This window comes from Watersipora subatra, chromosome 5 (genome assembly GCF_963576615.1).
Source record: "Watersipora subatra chromosome 5, tzWatSuba1.1, whole genome shotgun sequence".
In the NCBI taxonomy this organism is placed as follows: domain Eukaryota; kingdom Metazoa; phylum Bryozoa; class Gymnolaemata; order Cheilostomatida; family Watersiporidae; genus Watersipora; species Watersipora subatra.
The window spans coordinates 44,663,587-44,684,817 of record NC_088712.1 but is presented as its reverse complement, the minus strand read 5'-3'; the positions used below and the strand labels follow the sequence as shown (position 1 = coordinate 44,684,817).

The 21,231-nt window shown below is 34.7% G+C and overlaps 1 protein-coding gene across 1 annotated transcript; it reads right to left on the bottom strand.

Annotated features, from left to right (window-relative positions):
* Positions 1 to 1,092: 1,092 nt before the first annotated feature.
* Positions 1,093 to 20,983, bottom strand: LOC137396517 (uncharacterized). The gene is made up of 11 exons (XM_068082821.1): positions 20,861 to 20,983; positions 15,323 to 15,433; positions 14,141 to 14,185; positions 13,191 to 13,306; positions 12,359 to 12,522; positions 9,753 to 9,780; positions 7,369 to 7,504; positions 4,539 to 4,826; positions 3,434 to 3,649; positions 3,314 to 3,388; positions 1,093 to 1,616 (listed from the first exon to the last, which is right to left on the bottom strand). The coding sequence occupies exons 2-11, from the start codon at positions 15,357 to 15,359 to the stop codon at positions 1,198 to 1,200; spliced, it is 1,524 nt and encodes a 507-aa protein (XP_067938922.1). The 5' UTR covers positions 15,360 to 15,433; positions 20,861 to 20,983; the 3' UTR covers positions 1,093 to 1,197.
* Positions 20,984 to 21,231: the final 248 nt, after the last annotated feature.

Sequence of the window (21,231 nt, the reverse complement as noted above, 5' to 3'; positions counted from 1 at the left end):
GCAAACCTTAGAACTTTTGTGCAAAAAGTGGATTCTTTTCTTTAAAATTATTGATTTTCCAACTCTTCTTGGCAAAGGTGAAAGTAGTTAACTATACAAGAATCACGGCTCACCTGAAGGTTAAAAATGTTCGTTAAAAATTAGAAGCAAATTTCTTTAAAAAAAACACTAAAAAATTGAAATACACAATTATGCATACAAATAATACATGAATTGACATATTAGTGACTTCCTTCTCACAACAAACCCATTTATTCACAAGAACAATTATTCACAGCCGATGTAATCCAAACTCTGCCCGTACTATGCAAGTGGATTCTGTGGTGTAAAATACTGAGACGGAAGTCGAAATATCAACCGAAATCCAATCAAGATAACTTCAATTTACTTAATTGTTGTATAGGAAATAGATACATTATGTTTAGAAAGCAGTTTTAGAGTTCTTGTGTTAGGATATTGGCTCATACATGTGCTTCAAAAAGTCAGTTTCTATGTCATGGATGTTCACTTATCACAGGGGATGCCGCTGTCCCCATTAACCGTGAAAAAGTGAGAGATTGTTGTAGTTGTCATTTATATTGTGATATAACAATATTGTCTTGTCAATTTGTTCACTCAAAATGAGATGTTTATTAATTAAAAATGTGTGAAGCATATAATTGTTTCACTGTAAGAATCTCCAAAAATAATACAACATACATGTATATAAATGCATAAGACTTTATCGGGAGCCAAGTGACAAAAACGTAAAACCTGTTCAAAGTTGTTCTTTTCTTGATGTAATAGCAAAGTTGCATTCTTTTGGTCTTAGAGTCCTTTCTGACAAATCCACACTTCTGTGAATAGGTGTAGAAATGACTTTGGCTCCCTTACAAGTGTTTCAAGTATGATAGCATATGATAAAAAAAGACATGTAAAGGTGAATTTGAGAATTATAAGCCAGGCAAACAAGACATGAGATGAAACAAAATTTTTTCAAAAATATCACATTTTGTGTAATTTGAAAGATCCTAAGTAGATAGAACCATTCACTAACAAAGCAACCTGTACTATTATAGTTAGTAAATGTTATAGAAAAGTGAAAATTGTCTAATATCTTTAGTTGGCTGATGTGTGTTATCATTCCACATTCTGGAAAGCGGAGATCTCGACATCAGTACACTAATCACTGATAACATCAACTCAAAAGTCATCTCCTTAAAAATCGTCACCTCCAAAGTCATCACCTCCAAAATCATCACCTCCAAAATCATCACCTCCAAAGTCATCACCTCCAAAGTCATCACCTCCATAGCCATCTCCATTATCGTAGCCACCATCATCGAACCCTCCTTGGTCGTGCCCACCTTGGTCGTAACCACCTTGGTCGTACGCACCTTGGTCATACCCACCTTGGTCGTACCCACCTTGGTCATACGCACCTTGGTCGTACGCACCTTGGTCATACCCACCTTGGTCGTACCCACCTTGGTCGTACCCACCTTGGTCGTACGCACCTTGGTCGTACCCACCTTGGTCGTACCCACCTTGGTCATAACCACCTTCATTGGTTCCATCAATAGGCTGATCATTGTAACCTTCACCTTGGCCATAACCATTGTAGTCTGCAACCTCTTCTAAAAGTGCAGATTTATAAAAGAACATTTGGGAAACCAAATGAATACTTAGTTTCTATATAGCGATAGTGTGGTGACCACTGGGTTCACCAGTGCCAAAGGGCTATGCTAGGTTGACAAGCAGATCATTTTTTCATGCAACATTATAATCGAGCGATGTTTAGGTAACGCCTTATGTCAAGGCATATGTCTGCATATAAAGCAACAAGAAAGTGAGACCTTTGCCTGTACACTACTTCCACATTGTTGGTTGTTCAAAAGGCCCGTACACACTATCGCTCAAATCAACGTTCAGCTGTGCGATGGACTGCAACGATTAGCTATTTTTTGGTCATCACCAACGATAAAGTGTACACGCTATGAGCGATTAGCTGTAGGTGATCGCTAACCAACAACCAGTTATAAATTATGAAATTGCATGGGTTATCACATATCGGCAGGTCCTTATCTATCCATATCGCGGGTTTTATCTTTTAATTATCTGACAATGCAATTCATCAGGAGCGTAGTTCTTCGCCATGCTTGCGAATATGGATTTATATCAATCTTCACAGCTGTTGAAATAAGATCTGATGCGGTCAACAAGCCCACCAATCAATATGCTAACAGTTGCGATCATTGATGTCAAAGTTCAACATGTTGAAAGTCCATCGCATCATCACTAGTAACGATTACGTTGGCGGCTCATCACAAAACGATGTCATAGCAGTCCATCGTTGTGGTCAATCGCACAGCTAATCGGTGATTTGAGCGATAGTGTGTACGGGCCTTTAGCGACCAACTATGTGGAAGTAGTGCACCGGCAACTATGGTCGCTTTTAGCGAACAACTGCATCGCCGGTGTTTTACTTCAAATTTGATTTGGTGCCATCGCCAGTGTTTCGGTGCCCTCAAATCTTTGGCTATTGCCATGACAAAAAAATGGCACATCGCACGGTTGTTTTGCTTACAAACAAGGACACTGAATCATGACAGAATGAAAGCATTAAGGCTATTTGCGTGATGGCGTTGCTGCGCCATAGGGGGTGTCGCTACGCTATCTCTGTCTGGAAACTTTGTAACAATAGCATAGTGTACCTTGCTTATAACTTGCTGTAAATAGCAATAACTATGAACACATTGGTGAATAGGAAAAGCTTTGATTAGATCTACTTCTTAGAAGGACGAATAAATGCGAAAGGTTACATCAAGCAAAAGCTACATTACATGTAGCTTGATTTGGAATACTTTGAAAATGAAAAATTGACATCAGCAGAAAAACAACTTGAGTAAAATGATAAACAAAAGCACAATGTAAAGGACACTAAGAATAAACTACTAGAAAAGAAATTAAAAACCTCAACTATAAACCTAATATGTTGAAATTATACCAATGTCACCATATTATTAGTATTTGTGAGCAGAAGGTCATTACTAGTTGCTGCATCTTACTCAACTAAGTATGTAGGTGCAATTGGGAGTGTATCGCAAATCCCTTGTGTGTGCGCGTGCTTGTGCATGTGCTGTTGTATATGATTATTACGGATTGAAATGCGGTTATTATTTCTGAAAGATAAACAGCAGCATGGAATACTAGTCATACTAGTCATCCAATCGTATCAGCAGAACGAAAGTGAGTATTATTCTGCTACGGCTACATATAAGTCTGTGGATATATAAGTTTACTTATATATACGGTATGTACAATAATAACTAACCTTGACCTCCATAATCTTGACCTTCTTCTTGACCTCCATAATCTTGACCTTCTTCTTGACCTCCTTCTTCTTGACCTCCTTCTTCTTGACCTCCATCTTCTTGCCCTCCATCTTCTTGACCTCCATCTTCTTGACCACCATTTTCATCCCCATTGTAGTTGTTGGTAATATTGTTTGTTTCATTTGTAACATAGGTGTTGTTGATGTCTGTGCTGTTATGCATGTGTGAATCGAAGTGACTGTGATAACCCCAACCACCATAGCCCCAGCCCGGCGCATATCCCCAGCCCCAACGGGGGCCACATCCACCTCTCATCATAGCTCCCATCATCATTCCTAGACACAAAGAACAATGGGTTTTACACAATAAACTGTACAACTATTATATTTTCAATGTTGTCCAGTGGAGCTCCGGGTTATGGTGCCCCTCTTTTCTAGTCTTTTTGCCTCACGATGTGTAACACAGTTTTTCTAATCCGTTACGCATTTTCTCCACCATAATACAACATCAACATGGCTCTTCGAAAATTGAATTTGAACAGCATCGCTCAGTCTTTCTTATCAAATTAGTTTGAAAAAGGTTATATTGAGATTGGCTAGAAGTTAGAGTGAAAGCGAGGCAAGAAGGGCTGAACTAGAAACGGGTAACAAAAAATTAAGACGTTGACAGCACTAAAATTAAGTTTAGCAAAATAATAAAACTTAACTCAAGTGTGTGAGTTTAATAAGTTAAATTCATTAAAGTAAATGCAAAGTTCAAGTTATGCTACCTAGCATTGTAAAAGTCTAGTGTACCAAATGCATTGCTGTCAAATCTCTCTCACATTGCATTTACATCTTCAGGCTGGCATAAAATGTTATATACAATATTGTACATTTTTTGACAAAGGTAATGAGTAACTGTCAGAAATTTTGTGCAAAAACTGTTTTCTATAAAATCATTCAATTTATCATATCTTTCTTTGCAAGAGTGAAATTATGTGGTTAACCATCATTCTCATTTCTATAGCAGTTTTGTCTTAGATAAATTTTTGAAAGTGTCCCTCAAACAGAAATGTTTGTTAATTAAAATTCTATGAAGCATATAATTATGTTTCCCTGTAAGAATCTTCAAGAATAAACAACATACATACATGTAAATTTAAAGGTTTGCCAAATGAAATAAAAATTGCATTTCTTGAGCAAACCAACCCAAAATCAGCAAACAAATTTCAGTGTTTCTCACCAGTTACAAATCCGTCATTTGAATTATTCCTCCTATGGCCTCCTTGTTGTCCCTGCACAATGACTGTTGTACCAGGCTGTTGAGGGGCCTGCTGTCGGTAGCCTGTCTGTTGTTGCGGGTATCCTGCAGGTGCTGGCTGACGATAGCCTGCAGGTGGTGCTGGCTGACGATAGCCTGTCTGTTGTTGCGGGTAACCTGTCTGTTGTTGTGGGTACCCTGCAGGTGCCGGTTGACGATAACCTGCAGGTGCTGGCTGGCGATAGCCACCTTGCTGTGGTGGTGGACCGCCTATATGAAACATACGGAGACAAACAACTCCTACTTTCTTTGGCATTTATCATTTTTGTGCAATCGAGCACGTTTTACCGAGAAGCGTAATACCACACAAAAACAGAAAAGTTGACTAAAATTATTTGCGAATGTAAAAGTCTCAAATTGGTGCAATATTGAAATATCAGCGTAAATGTTTGCTGGCAGCATTAAATTAATATAGATTGTAAATTTAGTACCGCATTTCATCTAATTTTATTGAACACAACAAGCTCTGAAACATTTTTATACCACCAAATATACCTTCGTACAAGGAGCGCTGTTCAAATCTAGAAAGTTGTAGTTTAGTTCAACATAGAACCTTAGATTTGGAGATTTTTTACGATTGCATTTAATAAAAAACCAGTAAGCTCAAGCAGAGACAAAACATTACTCAAAATAATTTTACTAACATGTTGGGTAATATGAGTAAGGCTTTATCTGTCTGTGCTGAAAGAGCAATTAAAATGTAAAGAATATTTATTCTATGCCTGTACCTCCTCGTCATTACATATTTCAGTTCATGCATGTAGCACGTGCTGCTCCCTTAGTAACACGCTTGTCTTTTAAAGCTTGAAACACTTTAAAAACACCCAAAACTTAGTTCATTTAATTAAAATCTCAGCATATTTCTGATCAATCTTTTTGCTACAAGCTGTCATAGATAAGTGGATTCATTTAAGAGTGTAAGATAAAGGAGTTATCCTCCCATGCTTTGTAACAAAATAGGTCAACGGCGCATTTTTTTTCACATTATTACACATTTTAAGATATTTGATAAAACATAGTAAGCTGGTATTTTACCTTTGTTGGTTTTCCTGTGAAATCGTCCTCATACAAATAAAGATTAAAATCAATTTTTTCCTGTCACCACCATTTACTCTAGATGCTTTTATTGTACTTCCTGTATTCAAAATGTTGATGCAAAAAGATATCTTAGTCAGTATAAAAAATAACCAATTAAAGCCTTGAATGCTAGGTAACAATACTGTGTCTTTTTTAAACTTCTGATGCCAATATAATTTATATAGGTATATGCTTCTTGTATTTTGATTTAAAAAGCTTATAGCTTGAGAATTTTAATGAAGTACAGAGTACAATGATCATCTATACATTTGTACTTGTACTCAGATGTTGAAAATGGCTGAACAAAATTTTTCTTCACATTATCTGGCATAGTTATAGCAATTAAATCTATTTTTAATTTTTTTTAATTTATGTTTTTCAATGTTCATCTCTAGCAATAACTTAGGCCTCAGATCTTGGTGGAGCTACTTTGATCTCACACTACTCTATCATATGTATACAGCAAGTGCCTCGTTTGTTTCACATGGACTCTCACACTACTCTATTATATGTATATAGCAGGTGCCTCATTTGTTTCACATGGACTCTCACACTACTCTATCATATGTATATAACAGGTGCCTCGCTTGTTTCACATAGACTCTCACACTACTATATCATATGTATATAGCAGGTGCCTCATTTGTTTCACATGGGCTCTCACAAGCGTGTGAACTAATTCAGGACTTTATTAAAGGTTGACTTGCGACAAAATTCACATTACAGTTATTTGGTATCAAAAGATTCACCATGTCTTACTCTGTTGTGTTGTAGGTGCCAAATGCGTAGAAATGTGATTACAAGCTCTTAAAAACTCAAAAACAAAAAGCCGCCGTAGATTGGAATCTATTTATCTGACGTAGTCATTACAGTTTGGTTATCGTCTTATCACGTGATATTCTCACGTGAATTGAAAGGCCAATAAAAAGCTCAACATAAACTTATCGTTGCACTAGTTTATGACAAACACTTCGGGTTTTACCGAAGACCCCGTATCAAATATAGATGCTCGCTACTTTACAGTTTTATTTCGGCTTGGACTAATCGTCAAGTCGTAATCTTATCATGTGACCCAATACTTCGAAAATAATTTTTGCAGCACTTTTTGATTATGTCAGGTAACCAACAGGCTCGTCATGATTATCAGACAATGATATGTACTCCTTCGAGCTAAGGTTAAAAAGTTTAACGACTTTTTACGGTAAGTTAAAAGATATCAGTGCAAAAAGTGACAGCATTACAATGATGATAAAATAGATGCGTAAGAACAATAGACATGGTTTTATTGAATGCGTGAAGTATATTTGTGAAAATATTTCGACGAATGAAATTGCATGAAAGTGTAAACAGAAACCATCCTGTAACAACTACGTCCCATTTGAGCCGTTTTGGAAAGCGAATCCAAACTACGGCAGTCTCGTGAGGCTGCGATTAACTGTTCGTTTTTTAGCTTTTAAGAACTTGTAATCACATTCCCATATATTTTGCACCTACAACCCAACAGAATAAGACATGGTGAATCTTATCATATCAAATAACTGTAATGTGAATTTCGTTGCAAGTCAACCTTTAACAATTAACTCACATTTAACTCACAATAACTCAGTACGAACTAATTCAGGACTTCATTAACACTCATGATTTGGCCAGAACAGCTGTTCAAGTAGCTCCTTACCAAGTTGATTCAGGGTGTTTGTCTGAGGTCTCTGCTGCCGATAAGGAGGGGGTGCTGTCGACCCATATGGTGGAGGTGGTTCATTGCCTTGAACCTGTTGGGCAGGTGGAGGCTTCTGTTTCGGAGGGCGGGGAAGCTATAAGCAAGCAAGTGGTGTGAAAGTTTGACACAATTAGATAAACTGACAAGAATATTTAAATTATTGAATTTCGCGCATTCAACTTGCATTAGTATAAAGTGGCATGATTTATAATAAGCTTATAGTTCATTTGAGTTTATTCACAATCTATTCATGATGCAGGAGCTGCACAAAAATTGTAATTTTAGTGTATAAACTGTAAAACATCTTGCTTCAGTTTCTTTAATTAACAATTTATTAATTATTATACTACATATATCTTGTTTTTAAATAGAATTCTAAAATTTTTCCAATCTCCTTTTGGTAAAAACATTGTTTCTGTATCATATTTGTCTGCATCAAGCTTTCATACAACCTAATAATCTATATATAAATCTCAGTACATCTCATCTGTCCAATTATAGCGACAGAGTTTTAGTAACGAAAAATCCACTTTGCAAAGGAATTGATCTCACAATGTCCAGATTTGGAGGTGTTGAGCTTAACCATTGTACTACGTCTCAACTGAGCATTACGAACAACAATGGTGAATATATTCATCACATCGGTTAAAATACACATAACGAGATTGTATTGCACATAATGACTATCTGCTGGCATCACTAGATGAATGCACGGCGTTGCACAGGTAATAAAAACAGCTTATAAACCGCTGCAAGTAATGCAGTGTAAAAGCTATGTTATAATTTGTTTTTTATTACCTGTGCAACGCAGGGAATTCACCTAGTTTATATATATATATATATATATATATATATATATATATATATATATATATACATATATATATATATATATATATGGTCCCAATATCAAATCCAGTGCCCTGCAGGTTTTTTATTGCTAAATTTTAATTGTTATAACTGCACATAGGGTTTAACATAAAGACAAACATTGATATTTATGTATATATATAAATTCTAGTGTTATAAATATAAAACCATGCTTATAAATATATATACATGTATAATATATTTATATTCATAAATATATATATAAATATATGTATATCAATATATATATATCAATATATATATTTATATATATAAATATATATATATTTATATATATAAATATATTTATTTATATGTATATACATTTTTACAAACTTGAAAATGATGAATACAGCAAAATGTTGCAAAATAACGTGACTAAACCATACGAAAAAACTGATAAGACAGCAGTAAACCAAATTGCACCAAAGACAACAAAATAGCGCACAAATTAGGACTTGAGAAAAGAATTGAGACACGAGCAAAGAAACAGCCATTCATAACGTTAAAATACCGCAAAGATAGCTTCACAAACCATCCCACATGCAGACTAATCAATCCGACAAAATTTGAAATAAGAAAGATTAGCAAATTCATGCTCACAAGTACCAACAACAAACTGACAAGAGAAACTAATGTAAAATTATGGCGAAGTACGGGTGATGTACTGAGTTGGTTTAGAGAAATAAAGGAAAAACAACAGCAAGCATTTATTACTTTTGATGTTTGTGAATTTTACCCTTCAATAACAGAGGCACTATTAAAAAAGCATTAGACTTTGAAAGCAACAAAACAGAGGTAACAGAAGACGAAAAGACAATCATACTACATGAAAAAAATCGCTTGTATTTCACCGAACCAAACCAAACCAAAACAACCTCCAAACCAGACCTAAGTTGGTTCGGCCATCGTGTGACCACAGCTTTACTAATAAGAGCTACCGATCTTCGTGACGTACGCCATGACTTTGCGTTATGACCGAAATCGCTAGCCTATTTGCACCAATATATCGCTTAGTGAATCTATCAGGCTTTGTGGTTAGTAAGGCAGTCGGACTGGTGAAAGGGAGGTTCCAAGATCGAACCGTATGCTTTACGAATTCTTTATTCCAAGATTTTAATAGCTATATCTATATCTGGACACACTACACACATACGACATGCTTTGAGAAATATATATTTAAATACACAGATAGAACTGATCAATAAAATCACCCATGATAAAAGGTATTACTAAAACTCCTGTTAAGCCTTGCAACTTATGAGCTTAATGCTAATTACCAAAACTTAAAATAATAACTATTTGATAAAAAACTTTTAATGAAGTTGTTTGTGTCATGCAAGTTTAGTCTATAGGTGATAAGCAGGTATCTATGACATTCTCACAAGATTCGATGATAGGACAACCATGTTCTACTAAAGAGTTTGATATAAAACTGTTAGTTGCAAGTAAATTGAAAGAATACAACTTACCACAGCACAGAAGGCATTCATCAGCTCCCTGAAACATGAAAGTAATCATGTGACATTCACGGTAGAAAAGATAACAAAATTAATAGAGATAATGTTAGCAGGAACTGTTCACGCTTATTGCTTTACTAGGTGAATGCCCAGCGTTGCACGGGTAATACAAAAGTGTTTGCGCAGAAAATTTATTTTTATTAACATATACAACATTTACCACTCTAACTTTCAAATGAAAATGTTTGTTTGATTTCTGTGTGTGTCCCACCAATGCATAATTCCAATATTTGAAAGCTCGAAGCATAACTAAAACAGATTGTTGAAAAACATTTCTTACTTCTTATGCTACACATTTGTTCAAGCTTTAAAACATTTAATAAAAAAGTGACAAGTTATGTAGTTGCCATTGGTTAAGTTTCTGTACCCAACGAGTTGTTTGTTACAAAAACTTATTAAATTTACTAATATCAATTTTGTAGAAACTCACAGCGTTCTAGTATGCCAGCATTGTCACAAACATCAAACATAATCTATTGTAGTCACACATAGAAGGAGGCTAACGAATTCAATTTGACATTTGAGCAAAGTTTCATCCTATGTCGTTGGGCTATACAAAATTAAATATGTAAAATATAACATCTGTTTATTTACAGAGGCTTTTGTTTAAATAATCATACAGTATTTCAAAAGGGAAAACTTTAAATTATGACGATTTTAATATGCTGATATGCTAGTACATATTGACTTTTTTTACTTTTCATGTTGGAATGTTGGCTGGGAAATCATATCAGTTACCAGTAATACTGTAGTTAGCACTAAACTTGTGATATTTTGTCATTATCTGCGGTGTATGTGAAGCTAGTTTATATCACCGACAAGATTTGAAAATCAAATATTTTGAATCATAGTATAGCATGATCTATATTTATAAAGCCTAGAAGAATGAGAACATAGAGCTAACAAGAGAACAGGCCTAGAGATTAAATACATAGAGTTGAGAAAAGAGAAATCTAGAAGAATAAATGCATACAGCTTAAAAGAGAGGAAAGCCTAAAAAATTAAGTAATAAAGTTAGGAAGAGAGAAAGCCTAGAAGAGTAAATACATAGAGTTAAGAAGAAAGAAAGTATAGAGGAGTAAATACATAGAGTTAAGAAGAGAGAAAGTCTAGAAGAGTAAATACATAGAGTTAAGAAGAGAGAAAGTCTAGAAGAGTAAATAAATAGAGTTGAGAAGAAAAAAAAGTCTAGAGGAGTAAATACATAGAGTTAAGAAGAGAAAAGGTCTAGAGGAGTAAATACATAGAGTTAAGAAGAGAGAAAGTCTAGAAGTGTAAATACATAGAGTTAAGAAGAGAGAAAGTCTAAAAGAGTAAATACATAGAATTAGGAAGAGAGAAAGTCTAGAAGAGTAAATACATAGAGTTAAGAAGCGAGAAAGTCTAGAAAAGTAAATACATAGAGATAGGAAGAGAGAAAGTATAGAGAAGTAAATACATAGAGTTAGGAAGAGAGAAAGTATAGAAGTGTAAATACATAGAGTTAAGAAGAGAGAAAGTCTAGAAGAGTAAATAGATAGAGTTAAGAAGAGAAAGTCTAAAAGAGTAAATACATAGAGTTAAGAAGAGAGAAAGTCTAAAAGAGTAAATACATAGAGTTAAGAAGAGAAAAAGTATAGAAGTGTAAATACATAGAGTTAGGAAAAAAGAAAGTCTAGAAGAGTAAATACATAGAGTTGAGAAGAGAAAGTCTAGAAGAGTAAAGACATAGAGTTAGGAAGAGAGAAAGTCTAGAAGAGTAAATACATAGAGTTAAGAAGAGAGAAAGTCTAGAAGAGTAAATAAATAGAGTTGAGAAGAAAAAAAAGTCTAGAGGAGTAAATACATAGAGTTAAGAAGAGAGAAAGTCTAGAAGAGTAAATACATAGAGTTGAGAAGAGAAAAGGTCTAGAGGAGTAAATACATAGAGTTAAGAAGAGAGAAATTATAGAGGAGTAAATATATAGAGTTAAGAAGAAAGAAAGTATAGAAGAGTAAATACATAGAGTTAAGAAGAGAGAAAGTCTAGAAGAGTAAATACATAGAGTTGAGAAGAGAAAAGGTCTAGAGGAGTAAATACATAGAGTTAAGAAGAGAGAAAGTCTAGAAGTGTAAATACGTAGAGTTAAGAAGAGAGAAAGTCTAAAAGAGTAAATACATAGAATTAGGAAGAGAGAAAGTCTAGAAGAGTAAATACATAGAGTTAAGAAGAGAGAAAGTCTAGAAGAGTAAATACATAGAGATAGGAAGAGAGAAAGTATAGAGAAGTAAATACATAGAGTTAGGAAGAGAGAAAGTATAGAAGTGTAAATACATAGAGTTAAGAAGAGAGAAAGTCTAGAAGAGTAAATACATAGAGTTAAGAAGAGAGAAAGTCTAGAAGAGTAAATACATAGAGTTAAGAAGAGAAAAAGTATAGAAGTGTAAATACATAGAGTTAGGAAAAGAGAAAGTCTAGAAGAGTAAATACATAGAGTTGAGAAGAGAAAAGGTTTAGAGGAGTTAATACATAGAGTTAAGAAGAGAGAAAGTCTAAAGGAGTGTAAATACATAGAGTTAAGAAGAAAGAAGGCTTTTACCCAAGTTCACGATCAGATGCAACGATGAGCCAATTAACTTCTGATGTTCTGCTTGGGTGGTCTGGAAATGCAAGCATATATTCTAGTTTACCACCTGAAGGAAGCTCTGGTCTACCCGGCATCCCGCCTGCATATGGCCCAACCGCCAAAAACTTTGCCACGTTCTGCATCAGAATGAGAGCAAATGTTTTGTGAAGTAATTGTAAAACATAGTCTGCAGGCAAACTTGTGTTGAGCATAACAAATGACCAAGTTCACCATATTCTTAACCTTCCAAAATCAAATAGTTAACAAAAAATTTTAAGAAATTTGAGTTTGAGTGGCAGACTTCATTATAACATAAATATAAAAATAATAACTTTGAGAACAAAGTTAACACGAGTGCACCGTCCAGTTATTATATAACTTTCAACTGAGATGATAAAACGATATTTTTGTGAATTTGCAATTGCTATTGTTGAAGGTAGCTCTCAAAGGACTACCAACAAGAGTTTTACAAGAGCTAATTTGAAATATTCTAAAGTGTACATACGTGTTCAGCTTATGACTAGCTGAAAAAGGAGAACAACCTTCAGTCATAATCGTTCTAGAAGTGAGTGCTGTCTTCGCAAAAAATTCTGATTTTTGGATAGGTTATAATTAGAAGCTGTTACGCACATCAACATTTGAGTTTTGCCCCCTCTGATATCTATCCATAAATATTCTATGCATGCGTATTCAGTAAACAAACCAAAAAAGTTGAATGCGTGCTATATAACCTCAAGATATTTGCAAGCCGAGGTCAAGGCAGTTAAATTTATTGAACGAACTAAAGAGGGGCGTCAACACATACCTTGAGAACCACCTTGCCGATAGCCTTACTTTCTCCTTTTGAGTTAAACCAAGCGACCTCCGAGTCTCTAAATACTTTTATGTAAACTGTTTTCCATTTCCATCCAAAGAAACCCTCTGTAGCAGTTAATTGATAGCTAGAATTTATTTAATGGTTATACAACAAGTTGACAGTTGGCACAAGCAAGTGTAGCTTAGAAGCAAACATAAATTTATAAACAACAGTTGGTCTTGTAAGCACAAAAATATAAATTCTGTAAATAAATATATTACAAAAGTAAATTTAGATTTTTCAAAATCCAGTAAAAAGATGGCTTCAAAAAACAAGGTTTACGGCAAGAATATAGCTACATTTTCAATTTAAATTTTTTATAAAAAAAGAGTCAAGCAAAAGAAATAAATCGCTGCTATGATATTGACTTCCCTTTTTAAACTCTAAAATTGAAGTATGATAAACTCAAAAATCTATACGGATGTTTAAGCAGCAATAAATCTGCAATAAACTCACGTAACATTTTCTGTTACACTTTCTTACATAATTTAAATCACACAACCCAAAGCTTACCATTTATTCCGCTGAAAATAAAAATCAAGCAATTCAAATATAAAATAATAGGCAATTTATTTATTGCCGCACTCATGAGATGACATCTATGATATCAGATCAACTAGGGCAATAAGATGTAGTATTATACTGTAATATACAATATAAATCCCGAAAGCGTTTATAGTCTACAAAAGTGCTTCGAGATATTATGAAGAAAAAAAAACGTATTACGCTAGCAAGCTACAAGCGTAAAATAGCTTTTAATTAAATAAAGCAAGTTGTTTGAATCGCTCCATGAACATTCTACTTGAATGTTTATTAGATGCATCTCTAGAGTCTAGACTAGAATGTTTATTTGATTAGCTTGCAGAAATAAAAAAACGCAAACAAATAAAATTACTTACTGCACCATTTCTGTACCAAACAGTCATAGCTACATCCAGATGTATCTATAAAAAGTGGGCAAGGATTAAATTCAAATGATCGAACTAAATATATGCCAAACTAAAACTTTCCAACTACATGCAGGGTGTCTCTTTTGGCATGCATTCTAATGGCACAGAATTAAATATATACAGAATCCTAATTCCACCAAAGTGGACACAAATGAGAAGAAAAGGAAGCTTCACAAAGTGTTGGCTAAAAAGATGACTGTGTTTTCACATCATAGCTACAAAAACATATAAGTGGCATAATAAATCAATTGAGTCCCCTTGTTTTTTATATTATTTTCAAGTGTTGGTATACAATAATAACGCTATACATATAATACATATTTACATAGTTGTTACGATGTAAGAAAACTTCATAATAAAAATATTGTGTCTCGTTGTAATGCTATGTAATGTTAAAAGTGTTGGTACGCGATAATAACATAATATATACGGCAATGGCAACAAAAGTTAACTTAAAATCTACATAATTGGTTCTTCTTGTACAAGCAACAGAATATGGAAGAAAGATACCAACAACATAATATCACCGTATTGAGCAATTGACTGAGTCGTACTATGATATTAAAAAGCTTTTTGCTGTGTGTTGCTAGTACTAGATGAATGTCCTATGGTGCACAAGTAATAAAAACAGCTGATAAACATTACATAACTAACATTATCTTACCTACTACACTACCTTGCCACTGCATTACCCGCAATTGTTTATAAGCCATTTCTATTACTTGTGCAACACCAAACATTCAGCTCTGAGGCCAGCTGGCTATCATTTTGTGCGTCGCAGTGTCATTAGGAGTATGTTAATCGATGTAATGAATATTCTCACTAATTTTGTTTGATGTGCTCATTTCTCAGTTGGACACATAGTTTAATGGATAAACTACGTGTAGACTACGCTGCCCACAGAACTAAAGGTTCTGGGATCAAAATGTGTGTGAAGCACATTTTTGTTTTTAAAACTTTATTGCTAGAACTAGACAGACCATCAACTAAAAGGCATATGTTGAGAGTTATATTTATATATATATAAATATATATATATATATTTATATATATATATAAATGTCGTTTGTTTTGCAAATAGACGTCTGAGGGCTAATGAAGTCACTTAATAAATGCTGTTGAAATCCTTACTAGCTATGTCCACAGAGCCTCCTCCACCACAAGACATCTTTCTAGCAGAATTAATGTGACTTGCTCAATGACAGCTCTCCCTCTTTGCTAAAGCTCTTCCTTGTATACAATCTACAGCGGATATTTAGCCGTTTATAAAGTTATCAATGAATATGCAGTAAGGAATGCATGGGTGGAAATATCTTCACACTGCAGAGTTTCATAGGTTGGCAATTGCATCGAATGTGAAACAATGTAAATCCGATTTTATAATAAACTCTTAACATTCAGGTTTACAAATAAATGTACATTTTATGTTATTTATCAATTACATACATAAAAAATTAAAATGAATGTCACCATTCGTAGTCCGAATACTAATTAGGCACCATGTTTTTATTAGATAAGATAACGTTTTATAACACAAAAAGTTAATTATTCAGATTACAAATTACATACATGCAATATGCAGGGCGTTCTACAATCTCAGCTGCTCTAGTAACATTGACGAATTAATTTGAATGACCCTATTGCACCCTTAATTAAGGTTTTTATAACAAACACAAAGATAAAAACCTTTGATGGAATTGGAATATTTACCAATTCTTTTGATTGAGAAGAGGTAACACATACGTTTCACTTTATGCTTAAGCAGTCAGTATATTAATCACAATGTAACATTGGAATAACATGCATAAGTTTAAGCACAAAAAGCAACAGCAAAAATTACAAAAAAAAGTGCAAAAACAGTGGATAGAAACTTGCGAAACCTGTTCAGCTTAGCAAGCAGTAGCCTTGACAGCTCTGAGACAACCAATTACTTAATCTGTATAACGGGGTACATGTTCTGTAACCGGAATGACTATATTTTTTGAGTACGCATTATTAAAACATAGTGAGCTATAACTTTACATCCTTATTAAAATATATGAAAAAACGGCAACATTTATTCTGTGACCTGCGAAATCGGTATTTGCTGAGTCAATCATATGATTATGTTGTTGTATGGAGGTATTGGCAAAAGAGATAGCATAATAGAGGTACATAATATTACAACCCACAAGAACATTTTAGTACGTCGGAGAACTATATAAAAATAGTCATCATATACCCATCTGCAAGCAGATCAGAAACCTCCAGAGGTAGTAGTCCATGAGGAAACACATGTCAATTAGCTTGCCAGAAAATTAGATCTCTACCAGACACAGCCAACATAACAGAAGTTAGTAATCATTTACAATCAGTACACTCACACATACATAATACAAGTCCTCTCAAATACTAACCCTCTGCAACATAAACGACAGAATCTGAGGGCCTAAATACTTTCTCACAAACTAACAGAAAGATCTATAAAAGAGATTAGCTCTAATGACTCTGACTCTCTTTCCTGATCGCCTGCTGAGCTTCTTTCTCTTCCTCTCCTGAAGCTTGTTCTAATTCAACTGCTGAGCTTCCCTACCTATAGACTGTAGTTACTCTCAGTTGACTGTCAAGACTGACAGCCATACGTGACTGAGCAAACAGACATGAACGACCGTTCGAGTAAAGGTGTAACACTCATTGGTATTTAAACTTTTTGCCAATAATATTATTGTTTAAAAATAAATACAGCCAAACATGGATAACTTGCCAACAGATAGCTCAAACACATGGTGAACTCGAATGGTTTCTTTGGTCCGTTCCCACGTAATGATAAATTGCTATAGATACTAAACAAATGCTCGAACTCAACACTGTTAACTCGAACTGTTTTTTGACCGACGACTACCGAGACGGTTGTTATCGCTTTAGAAAATCACTTTATTCCAAGCCATAGAGGTAAACCTCAACTTTTCGTAATTCATACGACTTTTCTAAAGGTTTGGTGAAATTTGATTTATACCAAACATCTGCTTAGCGATCGCCCTTCGGAAGCAAGGAAAGTGGTATTCGTTAAGAGCAACACTCCGAGGCAGTTCAATTAGGAGTTTCACGAGGTTTTACGGTACATTGTATATCACTCTATCACTCATGCCTTTTGAATGGATACTTATTGAACGTACATGTATTCTGTGTTTAGGTCAAACGATGAATAGTTTTCCGACGTTGATTCCGTGTTGAATCAACGTCGGAATGTTGAATGTTTAGAACGTCTTTAAAATTGTTGCAATTAAACGTATACATTGTCTTAGCTAAAAAAAACTATTCATCGTTTGACCTAAACACAGAATACGTGTGTACATTCAATAAGTATCCATTCAAAAAACGTGAGTGATATACAAAGTACCGTAAAACCTCGTAAAACTTCTAATTGAACTGCCTCGGAGTGTTGTCCTTAACGAATCCCAGGTAAAGTGAGGTAATCTTTGCATAAACCTCAAGAAAAATCGGCAAAATTGATTGTGGGTAAAACGCTCACAAGAAAAAGATGTCTTTTCTTTTGAGCATTTCAACAACGATCAAATTTTGTCAATGTCAATCTAAAAAACGTCCTGGCAATAACATCACCTCAAACAACAAACCAATCTCAAATGATAGAAAAATCTATACTTTTTGATAAAAACGTTTTAAACTTTACATTAGAAGCATCTAATTTGAAACAAGCCATTTGTGCTTTTGATTTATATTATAGTTTGTATATGTACATGTATCTACTAATAAATAAGTAAATACATGGACTTGTGACAGTGCTCTGATAACTTGAACGCTCTAATAACTTGAACACTTTCGCTCGGTCCCGTGAAGTTCGAGTTATCCATGTTTGACCTTAAGTGGTTTATTTTAGTCATTTGAGTTATAGAATAAAGGAAGTTTATTTCAGTGGTATTGTTGCGGGATTGCTAATACTAGTTTATGACCTTCACTAATGCCTAAATAAGTACTTGCAAGAGTACCTTGACCTGAAGGACGGAGCCAACGGACATTATGAGATCAGTGGGTAGCTGGGGCATTCTGGATACTGAAGCCAAGCAAACTGAAGGTCATGCCTAAGCTTCTTCTTAAAATTGGTATGGTAATGCTTTGCTAACCTAACCGTATACTACTAGATGGCATTAGAATAAACCCCTGTGCGCCAATTGGTAGTGGAGCTCCATGATAGCAGCAACAGTCTACCGGGTATATATATATATATATGTATATATGGTATTTTGTATCTATATATATTTCTCAAAGTCCGTCTGTGGATCCGTCTGTAGGTTTTCCAGCTATAGCTATTATTAGAACACCTGAGCTGGACAACAATGCAGACTCAAAGTCATGGCTTACCGTCATTAGAAGCCTAACCTTATTAACTATCTTAGTGGGATTTTCCATTGGCAATATGTCAGGCTACTAGCTTAAAAGGTACAGTTGTTTGACAAAGTTTTAAAACCTTAACAGTTCTTTTTTATTTTTTTCATGATATGTAGTTTGAAAGTTAGAATGGCAAATGTTGTTATATATTAAATACAAATCAATTTTCTGTCCAAATACTCTTCTATCACACGGGCAACGCCGGGTGGTACAGCTAGTATATATATATATATATATATACATATATATATATATATATACATATATGTACATATATATACAAATATGAAAGCATGTGTGTCCTTCCAGCTATAGCTATTACAGCATTAGAATAGCGTAGCTGAACAATGCTGACGCAATGTCATGGCATACTGTCCTTAGAAGCCTAGAGCTTATCAACTAGCTTACTGGAATTCTCCATTGGCAATGTGTCAGGCTAATAGTGGTAGGTGAACAAATGGTAGGCAACTCTCATCACTTCCAATTGTTTATAAGCTGATCTTTAATATCATTTGCCATTGGCAATGTGCCAGGCTAATAGCTTGAAAGTTACAGTTGTCTGATAAAGTTTTAAAACCTTTACAGTGGTTTTTTATTTTCTCTTAATTTATTTCAACTACATAAAACACTTCTCTCATGATATGTAGTTTGAAAGTCAGAATGGGAAACGTTGTTATATTTTAAATAAAAATTAATTTTCTGTCCAAGGACTCTTTTATTACTGGGCAATGCTGGGTAGGATAGCTAGTAATATTATAAACATTGCTACTTTTAGGGATCATTTGTATTAGGCATGTGATTGTTGCATAGGCTTGTAGGAGCCCATGAGGAAGTCCTTCATATACAATACTACTGTGGTAGATGGTGACGGTTTAGTTAAACGTTAGGGTGACAAATAATATATTGTTAGTAAATTGAGCTTAAATAGCAGCATTGTTCGTTGATAATAGCGACAGATACCAGAGTCACAATCAAATGGCTGAGTTCAGGGAGAAACGTTTTGTGCAAAACCTTAATTTAAGTGATGCAAATAAAGCTGTAAGATGGAATCGGTTCCAAGACCAGTTTGAAATGGTAAGAATTGTCAAAAAGTCTGCAGATACGGATGAGGAAGAACAGATTGCTAGTTTATTACTATTTATGGTTCAGATTTGGCCCATACCTATATGCATTGTACTCTTATTGTGTACCTGTACGCATTCAATTCTCATTTCATGCTACCGAGGATGGTAGAGCTAGGACAATTACCAACACCATAAATATGTTTACCAGGCAGTTTGAGCAGGTCAGAAATTTGGAGTACTCTAAATTTAGAGCTCTCAGCCAGAATTTATTTAGTCATGTTTGAGCGATCATAGTTCAGCAGCGTGACACAGGGCTCAAAGCCAATTCATCAGTTTATCACCAAAGTACATTCACAGGCAGACAATTGTGATTATGGTCTGCGTAAAAGACAGCAAGCTGAGAGAATACCTAATATACTCAAATGACCTAGACCTACCAACCTGCATCACAAAAGCTAAGCAATATGTGGCTCGCCATACTCAAGTACTGTAAATGGTACCAAGGTCTGAAGAGAATTAAGATGCGGAGGCAAAAATAACAGCATACAATGGGTGTAGAAGAATGCAGGGCGCCTTCCAAAAATGGAACAAATGCACTTTCTGCTGTGCTAAAATTTTCACCTAAGGGAGAGATGTCTAACAATAAATAGCAAATGCTATAAATGCAAAGAAAGAGGTCATTGGCATAGTCAAAATAGATTAAGATGGCAAAACAAATTCAACACTGATGTACATGTATGTGTGGGTTCACATTGTGTATAGCATTGTAATATCTGAAATCAGCCATGTACAGATAGACCTGAAGAAGATAAGTTACAAGCTACATCACCATGCAGTTTACATAACTAACTTCCAGATTTGCGACATATACTAATCCCATCATTGGGATTAGGAACATCACATGAAAACCCACCTTTTCCACTGCCAGAACATTAAGAACGTTACACACGAAGATTTGATATAATCATCAAAAGCTAGTAATTAAAACTCAGATTAAACTCTTAAAACAGCGATGCGCCTTCAGTCAGTGCCAACACCCAGACGATAATAACCTGCATCATGACGTGTGTGAAAACCTGTGTCTGGTACCAACCTACACCAGACCACGGATTAAAACTAGAGATTAAAAGCTGCGAAACCACCGCTGACTGAAATAAATAAAGAAGTAGCCAGGAACCCCCAAAAGTACAAAACTCAAAATTGAAAAGTTGAAACATACTTTCACTCTTGGACAACAAGGCTAACTCTTAATCTATATATAAGGACGCATAGTCGCCCATATACTTCACTCTTCAATACAAGCTTCTTTGGCGTGGTAACACGTGTCAGCAAAACAAGTGGGAGAGTCAAACTTTCAGGAAACAAAGAGGGTTATTATACTATAAGCCTCAGACATTACTATTATAAGTTTAGTCTAAAGTGCAGCTTATTATTGTCATAGTATAGTATATTCCAGAACATTTTAGACTATTTCTCATGCTTACATCATTGCATTATTTACTAGTCTCATTCATATGTTATACTGTTATACGCCTGTGCGCATGACAAGAATTGCGCAAGTCATGTTTTCTATTATTCTGGCATATTCTA

What these genes read in the sequence shown, in the direction of transcription:
- LOC137396517 (XM_068082821.1), bottom strand. Translation starts at nt 15,359, where the DNA reads ATGTCTTGTGGTGGAGGAGGCTCTGTGGACATAGCTA. An exon ending in TGAATGCCTTCTGTGCTGTG is followed by an intron (nt 7,505 to 9,752) that starts GTAAGTTGTATT and finishes GCTTGCTTATAG; the next exon opens with CTTCCCCGCCCTCCGAAACA. An exon ending in TCAAGATTATGGAGGTCAAG is followed by an intron (nt 1,617 to 3,313) that starts GTTAGTTATTAT and finishes CTGCACTTTTAG; the next exon opens with AAGAGGTTGCAGACTACAAT.